Source organism: Sceloporus undulatus, chromosome 5 (assembly GCF_019175285.1).
Source record: "Sceloporus undulatus isolate JIND9_A2432 ecotype Alabama chromosome 5, SceUnd_v1.1, whole genome shotgun sequence".
NCBI lineage: Eukaryota > Metazoa > Chordata > Lepidosauria > Squamata > Phrynosomatidae > Sceloporus > Sceloporus undulatus.
In genome coordinates this window covers 120,404,670-120,426,475 of record NC_056526.1, presented here as the reverse complement: position 1 = coordinate 120,426,475, position 21,806 = coordinate 120,404,670, and the positions used below count along the sequence as shown (strand labels likewise).

General features: G+C 37.7%; 1 protein-coding gene across 1 annotated transcript in view; it reads left to right on the top strand.

Moving 5' to 3' along the window:
- The window catches only part of CORIN (corin, serine peptidase), a 170,568-nt gene that overhangs the window by 110,097 nt on the left and 38,665 nt on the right, over positions 1–21,806 (top strand). Inside the window, exons 8-12 of the mRNA XM_042470554.1 lie at positions 205–321; positions 4,902–5,009; positions 11,771–12,002; positions 16,333–16,478; positions 18,289–18,396. Coding sequence (XP_042326488.1) covers positions 205–321; positions 4,902–5,009; positions 11,771–12,002; positions 16,333–16,478; positions 18,289–18,396 — 711 coding nt within the window. The remainder of the gene's footprint in view (positions 1–204; positions 322–4,901; positions 5,010–11,770; positions 12,003–16,332; positions 16,479–18,288; positions 18,397–21,806) is intronic.

The following is a 21,806-nucleotide window of genomic DNA, read 5'->3' as shown; positions in this document are numbered from 1 at the left end:
AAATTGTTTTCCTCATCTATATTAGAATTTTAACCAGTGTGCTTATCAGTCAAGCACACATGACCCTATACTGTAATAACCTCTGTGATAATTTTTTTCACTCTTGCTGATATGTTAAATAAGTTTTAAAACTTTAAACAAGTTTTCATTTGCAGGAAATTAACAGTCTTTAAAAATGAGCAAAATGTTTTTTGTTTTCCACAGCATGCCACAGTCAAGGACTGGCAGAATGCAAAAATGGTCAGTGTGTTCCCACTTCTTTCAAGTGTGATGGAGACAATGACTGTAAGGATGGAAGCGATGAAGAAAACTGTAGTGAAAGTAAGGCATTCCACATGTCACTATGTACTTGCAGCTGAAAACTTAGAAAACCTTGTTTCAGAAATAGTGATTTTTGCATTAGCTGAAAATGCTGGAAAATGCCTCCTTATCCTCATGGAAAGTAGCTTCCAGTTCACTTCTGCTTTCATTTTTCAAATTTGGGATTTGAAGATGCCTGTTAACCTCTCTAAAAACAAAAGCTTTCATAAGCAAAACCAACATACTGAGATGGCCTGCCTTGGCTGCAAAAACTCCACGGGGCACACTTTTCTTACTCCTGCTCTATATATCTTGCAGTTTTTCTCCAATTCTTCATATTTTAGGGCATGAGATTATGCTTTTGCTCCAGATATTTGTATACTGCATGGTGTGAAACAAATTTATATTTGAATCTACCATCTGTAGAAATTTAGTCCAGGAAATGACTTCTTGCCTGCTGCTTGATTTAATGTGAGCTTAGTTCCATTCTGTTTCTATTTGCTAGGCCCTAAAAGAGGAAGCCAAAATAAGGAAGGACTTGTCTTTCATGCTGCTGTTTTTCTCACCTCTGTGAAATAACAGTTGAACATATACATGAGATGCGGGGACGCAAATGTACTGGATCTAGATGAAGGTTCACACACTGCTTTAGCTATATATTTCCCCTATTTGCCTGTTTTAATTGTACATGTCAAAATTCGGCACATAAATGCAACAACCACTTGTACATTAGAAGAGCATGTAGCCAGGAGCCAATACAAATACTGTCTGAATTTGTCATTGTGTCAGGAACCTAATTTCCATAATAATAATAATAAGTAAAGATAGCTTTCTGCTGCCTTTCTAAAATTTCATATGATCAACTATTAAAAAGGATTTAGGGGAGGTACCTGGTTTGGTGGGGATGACACATGTGTCCATTACTTGGCTTTTTAATAATAATTTCTAGCTGCATATATGGATTAAACAGCATTGCATTTAAAATTATATGAAAGTTTATTTATTAAAAAGATTTTCAAAACACCCTTCATTGTTAGAGATACCAGGTCAGTGTAGCAATATATATAATTATACTGCAGATACCCTAACACATGTCAACAGAACAAAGAAGCAGAAATGAGTATGTAGACCAAATTTGTCAACTGCATTAGAAATTAAAACATTTTGAACTGGTTACAGCAATGTAGTTTTTGCATCTGTAGGGGAGCATAACACAAAATACTTGGAAGAGAGTCTCTCCTGATGTGGAGAGACATTCCTGAAAATATATGGAATATTACTCTGTCATGATGCAGACCTCCAATAAATGGTATATCTGCAACATAATCACTTCTCCCAGACTATAGAAATAAGGGCTGGAATGGAGAAGAGAGTACATATCAGGAGTGCAACACATGCGGAGCAAAGTAGAACTTTCTTCAGCAGCATTTTAGTGTTAACCTTCCACTCCTTGAAACTGTTCTTTGCCCCCCCTCCCAAGGTATCATTTCCTGGAATGACATGCTTTTAGGAAGTCAAATTTATGGCAGAAAAACTGTAAGAGAGTTTAATCTTGCATTTCCCCATCTGATGGTCCTAACCAAGATCACTCTCCCCTATATTCACGGCTAATAAGGACAAAACAAATCTATGAAAAGTGATCATTTGGGAAATTTATTTGTGCTTACATCAGAACTCACAGGTTACCAATAATGCTGCAGCCACCATAAAAAACAACAACAAACATCTATGTATAACCAGTGGTTCAAAGCCAGGAAGAGTGGGGTTTTTTTGTTTTGAAAGTACCTGTGAAAAGAACATCAAGATGTAACCACTGTGAATCCATGAGACAGGAAAGAGAGAGGACTAAAACCTAAACAGATAAATACATTGGTTAGATAAATGAATCCATTTGGTGTCAACAGTGTCAGGGAAGAATATTGTGCACATTTGAAAGCATAAGTAGAATGGAAGAAGCCTTGCTTGTACTGCAGTAAATTCTCATTGCAATTTACAAATAAAATAAACTCACCGCATGGCTCAGTGAATAAAACTTCTCTTTCCATATGGTCCTTAAGGAAATGTAATTAAGGGATAGGTTGACATAACTACCTTCATTCATTCTATGGAAACAGTAATCCAATACGAGGTCGCCTGGCTGTGTACAATGAACTGTCCAAAGACATGGTGTGTTTATAGGAATTCTGTTTAGGCTGTGCTATGATTAGCAAGGATCTGTGTAGTGTTTCATTCAAATACTAGATTTATAATGAATTAAGGAACTCCCATAGGAAAGTGGAGTGAGAGTGAGAAGCTGAGGGTTTTTTCAAAGTGAATTTCAGTTTGCATATGCATGCTTTTCCAAGACTTGCTTTGGAAGGGTAATTTTAGAAATGCACACTGCTTAAAGACATCTATTTCCAAATTTCTCTTACTATAAAAATCCTGTCACAAATAACATTAATGGTAAAAACAAACTAAATCCCTGACCATGGCTGAGGTATATACTTCTAAACAAACAGACAAGCCAAAGGGCAAGACCCAGGATGTATTTTGTCTGTCTCTGCACATTTGGAGACAGCAAAACTGGATTGAGAATTTTGCTTACAAAAAACACTCCAGATTTGTGCTACAAATTATGTTACAGAAGGCCTGATGATATAGGTTACAGTACAAGCTTCTATCGGTTTTGCACCAGTGTGACTGACATGACTTCATCCAAGCAATTCTGGAAGCTGTAATTTTGTTATGGAGTCTTGAATTACTTTCTGTTATAGAATTAGTTTGCAGGCTGGTCTGTAGAGATGGTCCAACAATTAAACCCGCTTGCTTCTGTGGATGTAGGCACATTCACTTAGATTCTTGCACCCTTCTGCTATGTTGCAACATGCAGTCTCTTGTCCCGGTTTTCAGCAACTTTCCCAAACATTAGAGAATATTTCTCCATCAAATGAGAAATGTAACATTCCTTTAGCCTCCCCCCCCCCCCCCCCCACTCTGTCTTGCAAGAGTAGGAGAAATACTGTTTTGGATGACATGGGAGAAGGTCTTCTCTGCTGTAGGGTCTTGTTTCTGGAATGCTCTCTTTCTTTGGAGGTCTGGTTCATGCTTCGTTCTTGTACTGTCAAAATAAAGCCTTGATGGCCTAATTAATTTCTTCAAAAATGTACATATACTTTGTTTTAAACTCTTAAGATGTTTTAATTCATTAAATAGTTTAAAATGTTTCTAGTCTGCTGAAACTATTTTACTGTTTTATATTTTGAATAATTTTAAACTGTTGTGTACCATTTTAATATAGGGCAGGATATAAATGCTTAAAGAATCAAATGAACAAACACAGTAATCCAATGTGAATCACAGTAATCCAGTCTATTCTGTACCAAGAATATGGTCAATTTCAACCCTTGCTCCAATTTTACGGTATAAAAACTATGCATATATTCAGGAGACTAACCGACTTCAATCTGATCAAGATCATTTCTTTAAAATAACAGTACAGTAATATAATAATCCTTTTCTATATAATTGACGCTGAGCTTGTTGAGGCAAGAATTGTAATTTGTTGACACTGAGTACCATTTGATGATGTTATATTGCAGAGATTTCTACAAAATCATGGCTTTTGCCACCATTGTGTGTCATCTTTGCAGTCCTCCCAGGTTAGAGCTTTGAAGTACATGTTACAAATAACAAAGTTACTAGCACTCCTTTGTTTTTGTTTTTTTGCTGGTTTTTTTTGGAGGGGAGATAATGACTGCATAACAACATTCCTTTTGCAATTACATTTGGCCTGCCTCATATGTGGACTTGAGGTCACGTGGACAGGAAACCCATGTAGATGAATGGAACGCACACTGTGCCGCACACAGGAGCGTGCCTCATTCATTTAAATGGGGCTTGAGCATGTGCAGAATTCACTTTACTGGGGTCTGTGTGTCGGAAACGGATCCCCCACATAAAGCAAGGGTCTACTGTAATGTACTGTAATGTAAAAACTGCCAATGTCGTTACTGTACTTGTTTCCTTGTGACAAGTAAAATTTGCTTTTTACTTTTTCTCATTACTTTTTGGAAGCTGCATAATGAACCCTCCAAATTTCAGGCTGGGGGAGGTTAATGCTTCCCCCCCCCCAACGTTTTTGGCTAAGTAATGCAAGACTCCAAGTAAGGCAATAAGCAATATAATGAGTTTTTAATAACCATGTTTTAGATAATAATACATTATAGAGCTAGAAGTCTGTAATGGATTATATAACAGTTTATCTTCATAAAGTGAAATTGGTTCTGTCCATTAGAAATATGAGAAATATGAGTTGAATATGAGATATGAAAAATCCCTACAAATTGTTGGACCACTTATAAGGACATGATACTTTGCCTTTATTTATGATTACTAGATAGAAGCACTCATAGTCAGGAAGGATGCTCAGGTAGATACCTAACCAGATACCTAACCAAATATCCTGAAGTCAAATTCCTACTTTTAATTTTTTTATAATGTTGTATCACTATGCTAATAAAATGCCACAAGGAGACACAATATGCTGCCTTTTACCATTGGCTATTACAATGTTTAGACTATTTTGCAATTCAGCAATTACTTTTATCTTCTCCTTCTAGGTAAGACACCATGTCGGGAAGGAGATCAGAAATGTGCTTCTGCTTCCTGCCCTGATTCCTGTAGCCACTCTCCTCTCTGTGACATGAATAATAGACAAGCAAACTGCAGTGAGTTCGATATTGCTTTGTGCCGTTTTTTGCTGATGGAAATAAAGAGACCAGACAACAGGGATTGGGTTGAATAAGGACTACTTTATTCAAATTATTACCCATTTAACCTTTAACTCCCTCGGAGTCTCCTTCCTTGGAGGTCTTTAAACAGAGGCTGAATGGCCATCTGTCGGGGATGTTTTGATTGTGAGTTCCTGCATGGCAGGGGTTTGGACTGGATGGCCCTTGTGGTCTCTTCCAACTCTATGATTCTTTAACCCTGGGAGATGCAAAGCGGGGAAGCAACCAAGTACAGGAGCAGCTGAGGTCTCTCCTAGACCTCCCCAGCTTCTTCTGGGTGAAACACCTGATCCCCAAGGAGAACCTAAAAGCTGGGTTGCTCCTTAGCCAGCCTGCTACTGGAAGGCCAACCTGAAGAACCCCCCCTCCCCCCATCACATCATTTATGCTCAGGGCTCAGTCCAGTCGTAGGAGAAATCTTCTTCTCCATCCCCAGGTTGCATGACCCAAAAAAGCAGATCCAGAGCCCTCCTCATCATCAAAAAGGTGAAGACCAAACCATAAGTGTTCACCAAAATGCTACTTTTCTTCCTCCACTACTTGCCAAGTGCCCACCTATTTAGAACTCTCCATGAACCTATTGTCACTATCCCCACTCAACAGGGTAGGTTAGACCAAACAAACAACATGGAAAAGGGAAAAATGCCTACCCAGGACTGGTGAACAGCTGAGTTTACACTGTATCATAGGTGGGAGGGTGGGTTGATGAAGCACAACAAAAGAGGCAGACGAGGGGGGCAGCAGAAGATAAAAAACCAGATTGCTTTGCCCCATATGTGCTACATTGTGGTGCATGACACTGCTACATGTGCCACACTGGCCTCTTTCACATGGAAGTCAACAAGAACATCTTCCAGACTACAACACTGCACGGTTTGGGATGGGAGATAGATATTACTGTACTTGTTCATGCTTTCAGTTGCTTCTACATTCCTTGCTTTGCTGATAGTGAAACTCAGAACTCAGAAGAATTTTTTTTCGTGATTAATGTTCCAATTCCTCAATTCTGAAATGCTTTTGGTTAGATCGAGCCAATTTTTTTTATTTAGTCCCACATTATCATGAATTTTAATGTCTGCTTCCAAGCTACTGTTGTTCACATGCTTTCTGCCTTTCATCTTTTAACTGAGTATTCATTGTTGTAACAAATTTCCAAAATACTTTGAGAAAGCATGATCAATCGCACATCAAAGAAAGAGGGCTAGATCCAATTCATGCACCTATGCTGTTTTCAGTTTAAGCAAACCCAATTTTGAACAATAAAGCAAAGCAAATGTACAGTAGGCCTGGATTTATGTACTGATTTTTCTTATTGAACATTGACTTTTTTTTTTGCAGTTACCTGTTATGCAATTAAGACTTGACTTCATAAGTTGTTGGAAAGTTTGTAACTCAGTGGTAGAGCAGAAAGTATGTGTTTTACAAGCAAAAGGGCCCAGGTTCAGTCCCGTCATCTCCAGGTAGAGCTGGGAAAAATGTTTTGTCAAACTTTAGAGACCTGGTACCTGTCACAGGTTGCATGTTGTCCCTAGGTGCCCTCCATACTCCCTGAAAAAGCCCCTGAAATGTAGCTATTTACCTTTCCCTATAACTTTTTGCTTGGCTTCTTTAACCATTTGTTTGAATGTTTTCGATTCCTAATAATTTAATTGTATAGCAACTTTTTATACATTTTATTTTTGATGTTTTCAGTATTTTGACTATATTTTAAAAACATTTTTAGGCCTAATCTTTCTTCTCCCCTTCCTCGCCCCCTTATTTGTATCCAGCTTTCCCACCAAAATTGGGACACAAAGCGGCTCACAATGTAAAAGAACAATACAATTTTTTAAAATACATAAAGTGAAAATTAAAATAGAATATTTACAGTATTAAAACTATTGAACTCAAAATTAAAATAATAAAATGCAATTAAAAGGAAAATACTCTTTAAGACTGTTCAATTAAATCAATACAACACCCCCCTAGTCAATTCTTTAAAAGTTTCTGTTTTAAAAGCCGGTCTGAATAAAAAGATTTTAGCCTGCCAATGGAAGGACAAGAAGGAGGCTGCCATTCTGGCCTCACTGGGAAGGGAGTTCCAGAATCTCCCCCCGCCCCACCCCAAAATTGGACAGAAATAAAGGAAACAGACATCAGAAACAGAATTTTGGTCACTTCCAGATCATATATTCAGCTAAACCTCTGCTGAAAGTATATAGTATGATGTACACTATACTAATTTTTTGGATAAAAGCTATATAAAGGATGAAAATATTTCAAATATTTTAAATTCTTCTTCACACAAGGCCCCAGTCACTGACATCTGCACTGCTTTTACCCTTTTAACTGGCTCCCTAAGGGTTCAAGGGCCAGGGTCCCAAGTGTCATCCCCAAATCAGTTGAGTATCTTAGGTAGCGTGCTTGCTTTTGTTTACAGCATATAAAATTCACTCTGATAGAGACAGCTATTATATAAAAATAATTTATTAATTAACATTACATTAGAAAGTATCATAGGTAGATTATTTCAAACTCACGGTGGCTACAGTTGCAGGCACATCACAGTCCCTTCCGGACTAATTTAAGAGAACTCCCTCTCCTGTCAGAATCCCTCTCTGATTCTCACTGAAGTCCAATCAATTTCCTTAACTGACTCTCACTGAAGTCCAATCGAACTCTCACTGAAGCCCTGTCAGATTTTTTATCTGACTCTCACTGAACTCTCCCCAGCACCACATCTCAAATGAGTTGATTTTCTTCCTACCTTCTTTCTTTACTGTCCAGCTCTCACATCCATACATGGTAATAGGGAATATAATGGCTTGGACGATTCTAACTTTTGTGCTCAGTTGTATATCTTTGCATTTTAGGATCTTTTCTAATTCTTCATAGTCTCTCTTCCCATTCTTCTGATTTAATTCTTCTGATCTTCTTCTGATTTCCTGGCTGCAATCCCAGGTATGAGAATTCTTTTACTATTTTTATTTCCTCATTGTCTAGGTCAAATTTGTGTAGGTTCTCCATGGTTATTTTTGTTTTCTTTATGTTAATCAGCAAGTCTGCCTTTGCACTTTCTTCCTTGATCTTCCTTAGTAGTTGATCCAGGTTTGTGAGGTTTTCTGCTAGTATTATAGTGTCATCTGAGCATCTTAGATGGTTGATATTCCTTCCTCCTATTTTCACTCCTTCTTCTGTGTCTAGTCCTGCTTTCCTTACAATATGTTCTGCATAGAAGTTAAACAGGTAGGGTGATAAGATGCAGCCTTATCTGACCCCTTTTTCAATTGGGAACCATACTGTTTCGCCATGTTCTGTTCTGACAGTAGCCTATTGTCCAGAATAGAGATTCCGCATAAGGCCTATTAGATGTGTCGGCACTTCTATGTCTTTAAGGGTGTTTCATAGCCTTTCATGATTCATGCAGCCAAAGGCCTTATAGCAAAGCCTTTATCTATAAAAGTTATTGTCTATCAAGCACATGCTGATTTTCTTTTGAAATCCCCTAGTGTGCTCTATTAGCCATCGTATGTTTGCAGTGTGTTCCCTAGTGCCTCTTCCTTTCCTGAACCCTGCTTGGATGTCTGGGATTTCTCTCTCCATCAATGGCCTGGAACAGATGTGCCAAATGAAGTGGCGTCTGGACACTTTGGGGCATGGTGTTTAAATGACACCCCCCCCCCCCCCCAAAGCAGTCCAAAGTTGCCCTGACACTACTCTCTGGTCCTTTGGACCAGAACAAAAACTAGCTGGGATAATCTGACTCCTGATGGTTCAGTTTGGGTTCTGTGGCAATGGGCCACTTTGGGAGCAGGCCATGTGGTCACTGTGGTCCTGGCCTGTTTGTGGCCCAAGGCCAATCCTTTCTGCCGTCTACTCCAGCCCTCTATTGCAGAATTTTAAGTATAATTTTGCTTACGTGGGAGATTAGTGCTATGGTTCTATAGCTGCTTCAGTCTTTTGTATTTCTTTTTTGTGGATGGGGATGTATATTGATTGTTTCCAATCTGTTGGCTATTGTTTTGTTTTCCATATCTGTTGACATATGTTGGTTAGGACTAGAATTGACTCTGTCAATGTGGATTGCAATAATTTGACTGGAATATCATATGTTCCTGGTGGTTTGCTTTTTGCCAGATTTCCTCTATTATTCTGCACAGAGCATGGCACTTGTTTTGTAGTACAGCAGTAACAAACCAGCAACATGAACGACAGTTTAATTGATCTTTTGATGCATTGAACTGTTTCCTTACAATTACAAAGATATTGCCAGGGATGAGTGAGAATCCTTACAATTACAAAGACGTTGCTAGGGATGAGTGAGAATCTTGACTACTGGGCACTTAATAGTTTAAATTTGGAGAAGAAAGGGAAGAAATTAAAGTTTTCAATAGAAATTGAAAGCAAAGACAGTTAATAGAAGAATTGGAAGGCAGGATGAAAAGCGTTTGTGTCTTAAATTGTCGCCTGTTACTGTTATGATATATATGGGTGTGTGTATGCATTTAAAACTCCCTTTAAGAAGAATTTAAAATATCTGAAATATTTTCATCCTTTATATAGCTTTTATCCAGCTAGAGAATGCTCATTTTTAGCAATAACACTCTGAATATATGTTCATCCTGTACAATATAATTGAAATGTCAGAAAATACAATTCTGAAAATTACAAGAAAGACCCAGATGTTCAGCACAGACTGAGTGGCTTCCAGACAAAATAATTTCAAGTCCATCCTTTCTGTGATTGTAAGGCCACCACAGTGACTTACTTGTGACATATGTTCGATGATTTCTTCTAAGGAAACTAGGCAACATGGGGATTGTTTATATATGTTTCATTTGGGTTGCTGACTTTTCATAAATCACTTTTTCACTCAGAATTAAATTTAAGGAGCAGACTTTTTTAGTCTGTGTTCAGTAGTGAAATTGTTGTTTATGGAAAATAAAAGTATGTTAACAAGAATAGAAATATAAGCCAGGCTTGCAAACAGCTACACTCCACATTAAACAAACATTTCCTCTTCCTCCTCCTCCTCTTCAACAGCAGATCAGAACATGCATAGAACTGACCAAAGTGTGATTAAGGTGCAGTCAGGAATCAGATTTTGAGTCCCCTGACAGACATTTATTTATTTACATCCCACCTTCCTCCCAGTACAGGGACTCAAAGCAGCTAACAAAATTTAAAATAATCCATTTTAAAATAGTACAAAGCATTAAAAATACAACATTTAAAAACAATTATACAATTTCAAAAAATTAAAAACTTTTTATGTTCAAATTTAAAATGTAAAAACTCTTTATACAACTCTTACAGCACCCATGTCAGTGTGAGAAAACCTGGTGGCATAACAATGTTTTTATCTGCTGCTGAAATGAAAACAAGGATGGAGCCAACCTGGCCTCTCTAAGGAGGGAGTTCCAGAACCTGGGAGCAGCCCATAATTCCCATGGAACTGACATGGCCCTTTCTCATGTTCCCACCAAACACACCTGAGAGGGTGGTGGGACAGAGAGGAGGACTGCTCCGTAAAGGGAGATATGGTCCTTGAAATAGCCTGAACCCAAGCCCTATAGGGCTTTATAGGTCAAAAATAGCACTTCAAATTGTGTCCAGAAATGGACCAGCAGCCAATGGAGCTGTTGCAGCAAGTTTGTATGTTCCCTGTAGCCAGCTGCAGTTAACAACGTGGCTGCAGTTCTTTGGACCAGCTGAAGTTTCTGAGCACTTTTCAAAGACAGCCCCACTTAGAGCCCATTACAGTAATCCAAACAGGATGTACCCAAGGCATGAACCACTGTGGCCAGATCTGACTTCTCCAGGAATGGTGCAATTGGCACACTAGTTTTAGCTGTGCAAAAGCACTCCTGGTCACCACTGATACCTGGGCCTCCAGGCTCAGTGCTGAATCTGGGAGTACCCCCAAATTGCAAACCTGTGTTTTCAGGGGGAGTGTAACCCCATTTAAGACAGGCTGAATCCTCATTCCTGGATCTGTCTTTCAACTGAACAGAAGCACCACTGTCTTGTCTGGATTAAGCTTCAGTTTGTTTTCCTCATCCAGTCCATTACAGCTGCCAGACACTGGTTTAGGATAGGAACAGCTTCTTTGGAATTAAGTGGAAAGGAGCGATAGAGCTTGGTATCATCAGCATACTGGTGACACCTTACTCCAAAATTTCGGAAAACTTCTCCCAGGAGTTTCATGTAGACTATTGTCAATTAATTATTGTTGTTGCTTATTATTGTTATCCTGTTACCATATATAATTTGAATTTTAACATTCAGGTACCAAAAATGGGCCAGCAGTTCCAATTTCCTATGAAGGCAGCAGAGATATGTATTACAATGTTTCAGAAAGGGCCTGAGGCTTCTGAGTTAAAATGTTAGTTCAAGAACTTTGGAAATAGTCTAAAATAGCAGGAAAAGTATTTGCAAAATTTGAGAGCCAGCATTAATACATTGTCAAAATAAGATCTTGCCCACTGCTATGTTTTCATCAATTCAGATTCAGAACACAGACTGATAATAACTAAAGTATTTTTGCTTCACAATGTGTGTGCTTCTGTGTGTGTGTGTTTATTTTCCTTGAAAAATAAAAGATCCATTCATCATTTGGCAATTCCTCATCTATTAGATCCTCTTTATTAAGCAGAATTGGATAATTCCAGAACTATTGCTTCGGTATTTAAAATTTAATTTCTTTTTTACTCTACTAGGTCAGTGTGAACCAATTACACTGGAACTGTGTTTGAACCTGCCTTATAACTACACAAATTACCCCAACTACTTGGGACATCTGACACAAAAGGAAGCCTCAGTCAGCTGGGAGTCCTCTCTCTTCCCAGCTTTGGTTCAGACTAACTGCTACAAATACCTTATGTTTTTTGCCTGCACAATTTTGGTGCCAAAATGTGATCTTCAAACAAGTCAGCGTATCCCACCATGCAGGTAACAGTTGATAGCATTAAAAAACATAAATAAAAAATAAATAAAACCAACCCCCTCCAAAATCTTTCATGCTATTTCAGCTTTCATTGTAATGGTGTCTAACAATTAGATCCATATTTTATAAATCAAAGTTGTGCTTTGTAGACCTATATTCAGTTAGGACATGACTTCCTTTGTTTTTTTTTTTAACTAGTTATTATGTCTAATGATTTGTGCTTGAAAGTTGAATAGAACCTCTGCATTTAAAGTGAGTAAATGTCTGAAAAGTAAATGCTGAACCAGAGATATGGCTATTATCTTCATGCCCGGCTCATGTGGTTTACTGGCATCTAGCAATCTAGTTGAATCCAGTAGACTCCCAACTGCTTGACAGCCTGGGTGCAGAGACTTATTTTTATTCCTCTGTAAACTTCTTCTGGGAATCTCTTTGGCTGATTGATGGGTTAAAAATGCTTTAATCAATCAATCAAATAAAAATATCAGAAAAGGAATCTTATGTTATATAGATCCTGATTTGAAAATATTCTTACTGGTTTTGCTTTTACATTACTTTCCTTGATGTCTTTAATTTCCTCTGCCCCCTTTCTTTCTTTCTCTCTTCTCTTCTCTTCTCTTCTCTTCCTCCCTCCCTCCCTCCTTCTCTCTTTTCTACAAATATTTATATTTGTTGCAGCCACAAAAGTTCTCAGAGTGGCTTATAGTTAGATAATTCAGCAGTTTCCTGACTTCAATCATACAACTAAATAAGACACAACACACCAGGAAAATGGGATGGTGGGATGACAATTCAGTAGTTTCTGGCTGCTATGCTTTCCCCTCAGAAGCCACAGCAATGGCAGCTGGAAGGTGAAGAGCTCAGCAACTGGGCATAGTCAAGACTGAGCTGTGCCCAGCTGTTCTCTTCTCCCTCAGAAACCACAGAGGTGGTAGTTGGTACACCCAGAGAAAAAGAATCCGCTGTTTGCTGGTTCTTTTTGCATCGGGTTGGGGGCGTGGCATGCGATTGCCGCATTCCCCAACCCAGCGCTTCTAGTACAGCCTCTATGTTAGGAGTAGCCCTGACCCCTTCAGTGAATATGTATATATACGCTTCGATTTTGAGCAGTCCCTTGGTTCCTTTGTGTGTGATGAATCAGCTGCACTTTTAAGAATCTTCTTGTAGGAATTCCTTGGTTACAATCAACAGGCATGACCCAGTATGCTAGAAACTCCACTGACCTTTGGGGATGGTTTATTTAATTCTAGCACAGATGAAAAATCGAAGCACAATCAGAACCTGATAGTAATTGCAATAAAGCATGGCATCAAAGCACAGTCTGCCTGTCATTCTAAACTTAGGTCTTGGTCTAGTCAGTCCAAGTGAATTTTTTGTTCTCCTTGAGGAAGACAGTCTTCATCAAAGAGATCTTCATGACAAGCACAGGTCTTCTAAGAAATCTAATCATGGAAAACAGTGTCTTTGACATCAGTGCAGGCCAAGCTGTTATCCATTTCATTTGCTTCAATAAAAGACTTTGCACATTTCTCCCAGTCTGACAGACTATAACAACATATCTGAGCCTTTAGGTCATTTCTGAGTTATAGTGATCCTAAGGTGAACCTATCATGGGGTTTTCTTGGCAAGATTTGTTCCGAGGAAGTTTGCCTTCCTCTGAGGCTGAGAAAATGTGACTTGCCAAAGATTTCATGCCTGAGTGGGGAATCAGTCCTGGTCTCCACAGTCATAGTTTAACACTCAAGGCACTATATCATACTGGCTCTACATAAAAACATATACAGTACAATCCAAAAATTGGTGCAATTCCAAATGTGAAACAACGTGGCTCCTAAAATTTGTACTAGGAGCAGTTCTTGAACATTTTTTTAAAGTCCACCTCACATAAAGTGCTTTGCTGTATTTGAGAACCAATATTATTACAGGATGATAGTATTGAAAGTCATTGTGTGATTAGTAGTTAGAGTGTTGAACTGGTAGTTGGTAGATCCAGGTTCTAGTATACATTCATGCATGAAAAAGTCCTGAGTTATCATGGGCTAGTTTTCTGCCTCACCTTGGTTTACTTCTCAGGGTTCTTATGAAAATAAAATGTGCAGAAAGAGAGCCATACATGCTCTCCTGGATGTATTGAAAGAAAATAGGATAGAAAGATGACTTTAAAATGTAGTAGCCTAATTTGGCTAGGAACATCCAATTAAAACATACCAATTTAAAATTATTAGCCTAATTTGGATAGGAATAAGATCTGTGTAACAGCGGCAATTGTGATTTTTATTTATTTATTTATTTGAAAAAGCTCATATAATTTGCTCAATGAAGCATAGAGCAGTATATGTTATCAGCATGGTCAGTACACAGAAGAGTAGATAGTTATTTTAGCAAAACCCTGGCAGGTCACTAATAATGGTCACAGGATAACTTATCACTAGTTATACCCCTATTGTGCAAACTCTTTTCTTGTGTGGCAATATGGATCTTCTGGCTTGGTTTTGAATCAGACTCATAGGATTGATGTTCACTATGAAGCTAGAGAACAACTATCCTTTTAAAAAAGTCATTGCTGCTAATGTGCTCTTAGTACACTTAGCAATGTGGATAGTCTACAGTGGAAAAGTGATCAATTCATAATGACTGTAATTCCCCTGCTTTAACAGAGATGCTAAGAGCAAAAGAAAGAAAGTGTTTACTGCTCATAAATTATATTACCATTTTCTAAGCTTCTTCAACATGTTTATTTTGCTCCTGAAATGTGAGAGAGGACCTTCTTGGTGGCTGCCCCTAGACTCTAGAAATCTCCTGGGGAGACCAAAATGACCCTCTTTGCAGTCCTTCTATTGCCAGGCAAAACCTTTTTTATTCTAACTGCCTTTAAAACAGATAGTGTTTAAAGAATGGCTGAGGCTGCTGTATTATTTTAAATTGAACTGTTTTGAAGACTTTTTCTCTTTTTAATTTTATCCTTTCAGATGTAGATTCAGAATTGTTTAAATATCACAGTTAGTTTAATTGTATTACTATTCACTTTTTGTACCGTTTAAAATTGTAAGTTGCCTTTAGGTTCATGTTTGAGATAAATGCAATAAATAAATAAATAAATAAATAAAGCTGCTGATGTCACTGAACTGCAGTCAGAAAAATATAATTTAAATAATTATTTGAATTCTGTTGGGTTTGGCAAATGATTCAAGAAACATTTCGAAGACACCGTGGGAATATTATAAATTGCAAGTGTGTGTTTTGTTTAGTTCCTAATGGTTGTCATGCACACTTCTGATTGGCAGTTAAAATCTAGGCGAAATAATTAAGTTTTTCAGAGCCACTGTAGGAACAAACGGGATATTGTTTCTTTTAGCAGTATGTTTCATTTTTGTTACATAGTTATAATTATGAAAGAATAGATCCAATAAAGAGTTAACAAAATAATTATGAGTGTGGAAAGAATTTCATATGAGGAGGATTTCTAAAGAATAGAGCTGTTTTTATAAAAATGAAGTATAAAAGATTGAAAAAATATAATAAAGATAATTTGTCTAATTTACTTTTCTTTCTTATCTGGCCAAAGGTACTTTTTGGTATCCATAAAATGTTATTATATATTAAGCTATTTTATGCTGTACTCCGATACTGTGTTAGGAACCTTTGGCTTTTAAGATTTTAGATGATTTCCCATTAATAATTTATTTTTGGCCAGATTGGCTGGGCATCTAAGAGATGAACCTTAAGACATTTGGAGGAGCGAAGGAATTTCACACTCTTTCTGTAGATGGTATTGGAACTATTTTTATGATATATTGTTCTCTATTGACCATGGATGTAAAATACAACAGAATCAGGCATGTTATTTTCTGTTCAGGAAATCAAATTTCCTGTGCAAAAAACATGGATTTCTGTACCAAAAACATTATTTTCTGTGAAAAACACCCATGTGCAGATTTTTCACAGATTAAACCCTGATTAAACCCTTGACCATTCAAGGACTTCCTTGCAGTGGGGAAAATATGATTTAAATATTTGTTATTGTCCTAAAGAACAACATTTACAAAGGTGTACATCCCCTGTGTACTGTGCACACTTCCTGAAGCATTATAGAGCTTATCTATTGATATGTCCCATTCTAAGTAATTATGCAATGATTCACAAAGTTTTAGGATCAAGCTATTGGCTTCATAGTCAACATACTGGCAAAGATTTCAGTATATATCTGCCATGTGGTTTTGTAAATCTTAATTTCTATAACCAGTTTTTGATCTTTTGCTATGTATTTGTTTTGCCAAATACCCGCCCAAAACATTACCTCTCTCTTTCTCTCTCCTTCAAATTTAATCTTTGCAGGACACTTTGTGAACAGTCCAAGGAACGATGTGAGTCAGTACTTGGAATTGTAGGTCTGCAATGGCCAGAAGATACTGATTGCTCTCAGTTTCCAGAAGAAAACTCAGACAATCAAACATGTCTCACACCTGATGATGATGTAGAAGGTTACTTAATTTTCTGAATGTTTTAGCTAGACATTGAGCACATGAGTGGAAGCACTTCATTTGCTGCTGTTTAAAACCTTCTTCCAGTCATACCTGAAATATATTAATACAAATAAATAATAAATAAAACTTTTATTTATACCCCATTTTTCTGTAATAAAACAATCAAAGCGGCTAACAATTAAAATATCCAGATACAAAATTAATAGCAAGGAGGGAACTGGACAATGTGTAGGTTATTTTAAAAATTGTAAATTTCTTAACTGGAGGATAGAGTTATTGTATTTTAGGAGAATAAACGGTAGCCAGAGAAATAAGCTTTTGGACATGAGTAAGTGTATTAAAACAAGACTAGCTTGTTTTAATATTTATTCGACACTCTCGGTAGAAAATGGCTTGAAATTTGTTAATATTTAATAACCAAAGTAATTTGAAGATTCAACAGCAAAATAGTCCATATATTGAATACCTAAGTGAAATGAATGGAAACTGTAACATTGTAGTAAACATGGAATAATAATATTCAGGGTAGCAGGGTTTGAACAGAATACGTTGAATTATACCTTATGAGATGGATTTGTCTGGATCTGATTTTCCTCAGTAGTGTCTAAAGGCTACTACCATGTGAAAGAAGTTGTAGCATAAGCTTCATAGGGGTCATTCCCACTGGCAGTTTGAATCGCTTCCTGATTTGCCTTTGCTCCATTTCAGAAACAATTTAAAAAAATAGACTTGGTTTACTTCTCAGATGCATGGAGTCAACAGGTGCCCAGGAAGAACCTTTATTATCAGATTGTATGAATAACCATGGAACTTGTGGGTATGGTGATGAGGTGACAAGTTCAATTTTAGCTATGGTCATTGAGGGACAAAAGCAGGAGGAAAGATGTTGCCTAAAGCTATGGTGGCTGGATGCTCATTTGAATGGTGGAGGGAGTTTGGGAATATGGTGTGTGCGGGCTACGAACCAGAAAGGAGATATCTTAATTTGGTCAAGAACATCCTCACGAGGCTGAGGTGTTAACCAATGTTATAATATGTTAGTGATATACCAGACTAACATAGGTGGGATACAGACCGCCCAAAAAGGGTGGTCTGCCAGCACCTTGCTTTGCTCAGCGAGGAAGCCGCAGCGGACAAACCGCGTGGCTCCCTCGCGGAGCAAAAAGAACTATCAAAAAGCGGGTTCTTTCCCCCATCGCACTTGTGATGCCTGAGTGCGCCAATGGCACACTTGTGACATCACAAGTGTGTTGCGATGTGCGGATGCTAGGCGTCCGTCACGTCAAAATGATGGTGCACATGTGTACAGGGCACCACCATTTTGACGCCCTCGTCATGTGCTAGGGGTGAGGCACGTATGGGCGGTGCGCCCTCCGCCAACCCCTAGCATGTGACAAGGGTGCACTTTAGGCCGGTTTGTATAGCGCCATAGCTATGTCTCTGAATTCTACCTGAGACAGGTTGTTCATGTACATGTCTAAAGCTACTAAGAAACCTACCTACCCTTTACCAACCTCTGGACCAGTTTAGCTCTTTAGCAGTTACCTTTTAAAATTAATAATGTTCTTTCTTACACACATAAGCACACAGAGAGAAATATTGAAAATCAGAAAACTAGAATAAGGAATTTTGGAGCTGATAGCTGAGCCAGCATTTGAGTTGCTGGTGTGCATGTTAGTGTTAAATGGGTGTAAAGCTGGCAGTAGGCAGGCTTAAGGATATGATGTGTATTCTTTTTTAACATCTCTTTTTCATCCTGGTGTATCAAAGCACTGTTACTAACTTGATTTTGTAATTTTTCTGGCAGAGTGCTCACCCAGTCACTTCAAATGTCATTCAGGGAGGTGTGTGCTGGCCTCTAGAAGATGTGATGGTCAGGCAGACTGTGAAGATGATAGTGATGAAGAGAATTGTGGTAAATGAAATTTCACATTCTAAAGAATGTTAACAAGCAGTCTTTCCTTGTTTTGCGATTTTGGACATTATTTTCTTTAGTAGGTGAGGTGTGACCTGGAAATGGAAGAACTTTCTATAGTTCCATTGTCATGGACAGATCATTACCTGGTAGGGTTTAGTCTTTCTGGGATGCTTCTGTAGGGGACGGGGACCAATTAAAATGGTCTGCCCCAGGGGGGTGGCGGATCTGGATGGACGTCTGATGGCTCTTGGACAATTTACTGCTGCCTTGGTAAGCAGCCAAGTCAAAATCTTTTAAATGTAGAAATGGCCAGGATGGTGGACACAATTGCTCCTGCAGATTACTTCTTATGAAGTAGAATCAAATTGGTGCCTTGGTTTCCCAAGGAGCTGGTGGCAGTAAAACAAGTAGGAAGGTGACCAAAGTGACATTGGCAGAAAAGACAAAGAGGGTCTAATTGCACACAAGCTAAAGCTTGTTTAAGGGCCTACTCTCTGGTAATACAGGCTGCAAAAGCAAATTTCTTCTCTGCCTCTATCATGTTTGCTAGGAGCTGGCCGGTCTAGCTGTTTCAGGGGGCTTTTACACACAGGCCCAAGTTTGGAAAACCCAGACCACTTGACATCCTGCTATGAACAACTTGCCCAGCACTTTACAGATAAAATCTCTTAGATCTGCACTGACTCGAATACTATAATTGATTCAGATCTAGTGGATGTAACTTGGCTCTTGCTTGTCCAGTGATAATGAAACTTTTCAAATTGTGCAACTCAAAGATGATGACAGGATTCCTGGTGAGATGAGAGCTATCACATATATGGGTTAGATTGCTCTTTGCCCTTCCTGGCTTATTAAAAAAAGTTGCAGGGGGAATGGCTGAATGGATAGAGGGAGTAGTTAATCCCTTGCAAAAAATAAGGCAGAGTTCCATCTTGCTTGAAGAAGGCTATTATAGAACCATTGCTACCCCCCCCCCCCATTCCACCATTCTGCATAATTGTTGGCCAGTCTCTAACATTCAATTTTTGGGCAAGGTTCTGGACCATGTACAGTGCATTTTACACAGCTTCCAGCTGCATGCTTTGAACGTGCTTCAAATACATTCATGTCACTAACTCTGTCTTTATTTGAGTGATGGCACATGTGAGCAAAATAATTCGCAGAGATGTGTATAGACACACTTCCATAGTGTGAACAACAAAAGTGGAATGTGTGAGTGAGATTATTTGCATTCTCTCATAAAAAAATGATGTCTGAAGAATCCCTTAGTACAATAACATCCAAAATCCACAAAATTAATAGCCAACTCAAATGCACAAAATACACGATGCAAGCTTTTGAAGCCCCACTGGTATCTTCATCAGGAAAAGTCGTACAGGAGGGGGGAAATGATGATGTTAGTCACAGGCCTGCATTTTGTGGTTTGGAGGGTATCTAAGCAGGCAGCACCCCTTCTTCTCATGGTCATGTGTCACTGGGAACAAAGCATTCCAGAGTCTGAGAGTAAAAAATTGTATTTCATGAGCAATACAAAAAGGTGTTTCTTCAACTTTAACCAAACATAGTTAAGTGGGCACAAAATGTTGGAAATGATATCCCCCTTAAGAGTTGGGAAAATGTCTGGAAGAAGAATCTGAAGTTCACAAGATGTAGCAACCTAAAAGAAAACTATTTTAAGATTTTTTTTTCAGATGATATATGACACCCTCAAAGATAGCGCAAATAGGGAGAAACAGAAACAAAAACTGTTGGAAATGCAGGAAGAAAGAAGGGACCCTATACCACATGTGGCAACAATGTACCAAAGCAAAAAAAAATTGAGAAATGATTTATTTAAATATTATACAAACCTTAAAGAAAAACATCCCGTTAAGGGCGGAAGTTTTTCTTATTAAATATAACTGATGTAATAGAGGACAATCTGGTGCAAGATGAGCAATAGAGGAATGGGTAGTAAGGTTACATGAATTAGCCACTTTAGACACTCTATCAGCACATATAAATAATAATTCTACTCAACAATACGAAGAAAAATGGGAAAAGGTTTCGAAATTATGGGAAGACAAACTCATTGTATAGTAAGAAAAGTTAGAGTTATGTAGTGGGTAAGATTACTATTTGATGTGTATACAGAAATGATGTATGTTCAACAGGGGAAATAGGAAATTTAGTATGGTATGTATATTAATAAATTCTTAGAGGTAACAAAATTTAGACTATGTTGAACAAAAAGATGTAACAAGAAGTATAATAACTTGTAATGTATGTTTACGTTGAAAATAAATAATAATAATGTACTACTTCTGAGATCCAAGATGTTAGCTCAGGCATTATAACTCACTTCCCACTATTTGCATTTATTAGGAAAGGATCCACAGTGGTTCAGCAGTCCTTGGGAAAATGTCTGTCTGGGGTTTTTCCTTGTGGAACATGATGTTACACATTTATTTCTGCCATAACCACTGTTTCTGTTCTTTTTTTTTTTTAAAGGCAACTGCTGAGAACAAAGTATTTATTTATTTGCCTTTCTAATGAAAATTAGTATGTTCTTCCCTCTCTGCATTTTTGTTTGTTATACTCATGGGAACGCACAAATAAACTATTCAGCTTTAAGATATTAAATTATGTTTGAGAGACAATGTAAATAACTTTAGTTGTGAATTGCATTTCCATTCTATCCTAGACAAAATGCTTCTAATATGCAAGATAAATCTTATGGGCGTTTGTAAGTATGGGGGAATGGCATCTGTCAGAAAAATATACTTGTCAGAACGCTAAGAACACTAATGTTGTTACTGAAGACCAGTCAATCCTTTCGAAAACTGTGATACCTTCATTTACAATATAGATTTTAAAACTAATCTAATACACAGTAATATCAAAATGATATACATAAATGCATGCAGACAAGAAAGAAACATACAGATGAAAAAGCAAGGGAAAAGAAGAAAAAACAAAACATGACTAAAACACAGTAGGGATCGGCCTGTCATTTGAAAGCTACCAACTTTGATAACTGCTCCTTTCATTAAAATTAGGGTTTCTATCTGGGGTGGTGGTGGTCATAGTTTTCTTTTCACTTTCTCCCTTATATTTATTAAAGTATCCATTAACTCTGCTCCCTCAGCTACAATTTTAGGATTTTTATCTTAAATTAGCCATCTATAATTGTGAGGTAAAATATTGCAGAATTGTTCCAATTAAATTCTCTAGATCTTGTTTTGTCCCTACTATTGAGCCAAAAATCCAACTACTTATGATCACGTTTGCACCCCAATTATGTATAAGTATCCCTAGGTTCCTTTCATAAATTACAAAATTGTCTTCTCTGGTGTTTAACAGTTAATCCAAATCTCTGTATGACTCTTCCTTTATATAAATTATAATCTTGGGATTCTTCCAATCTC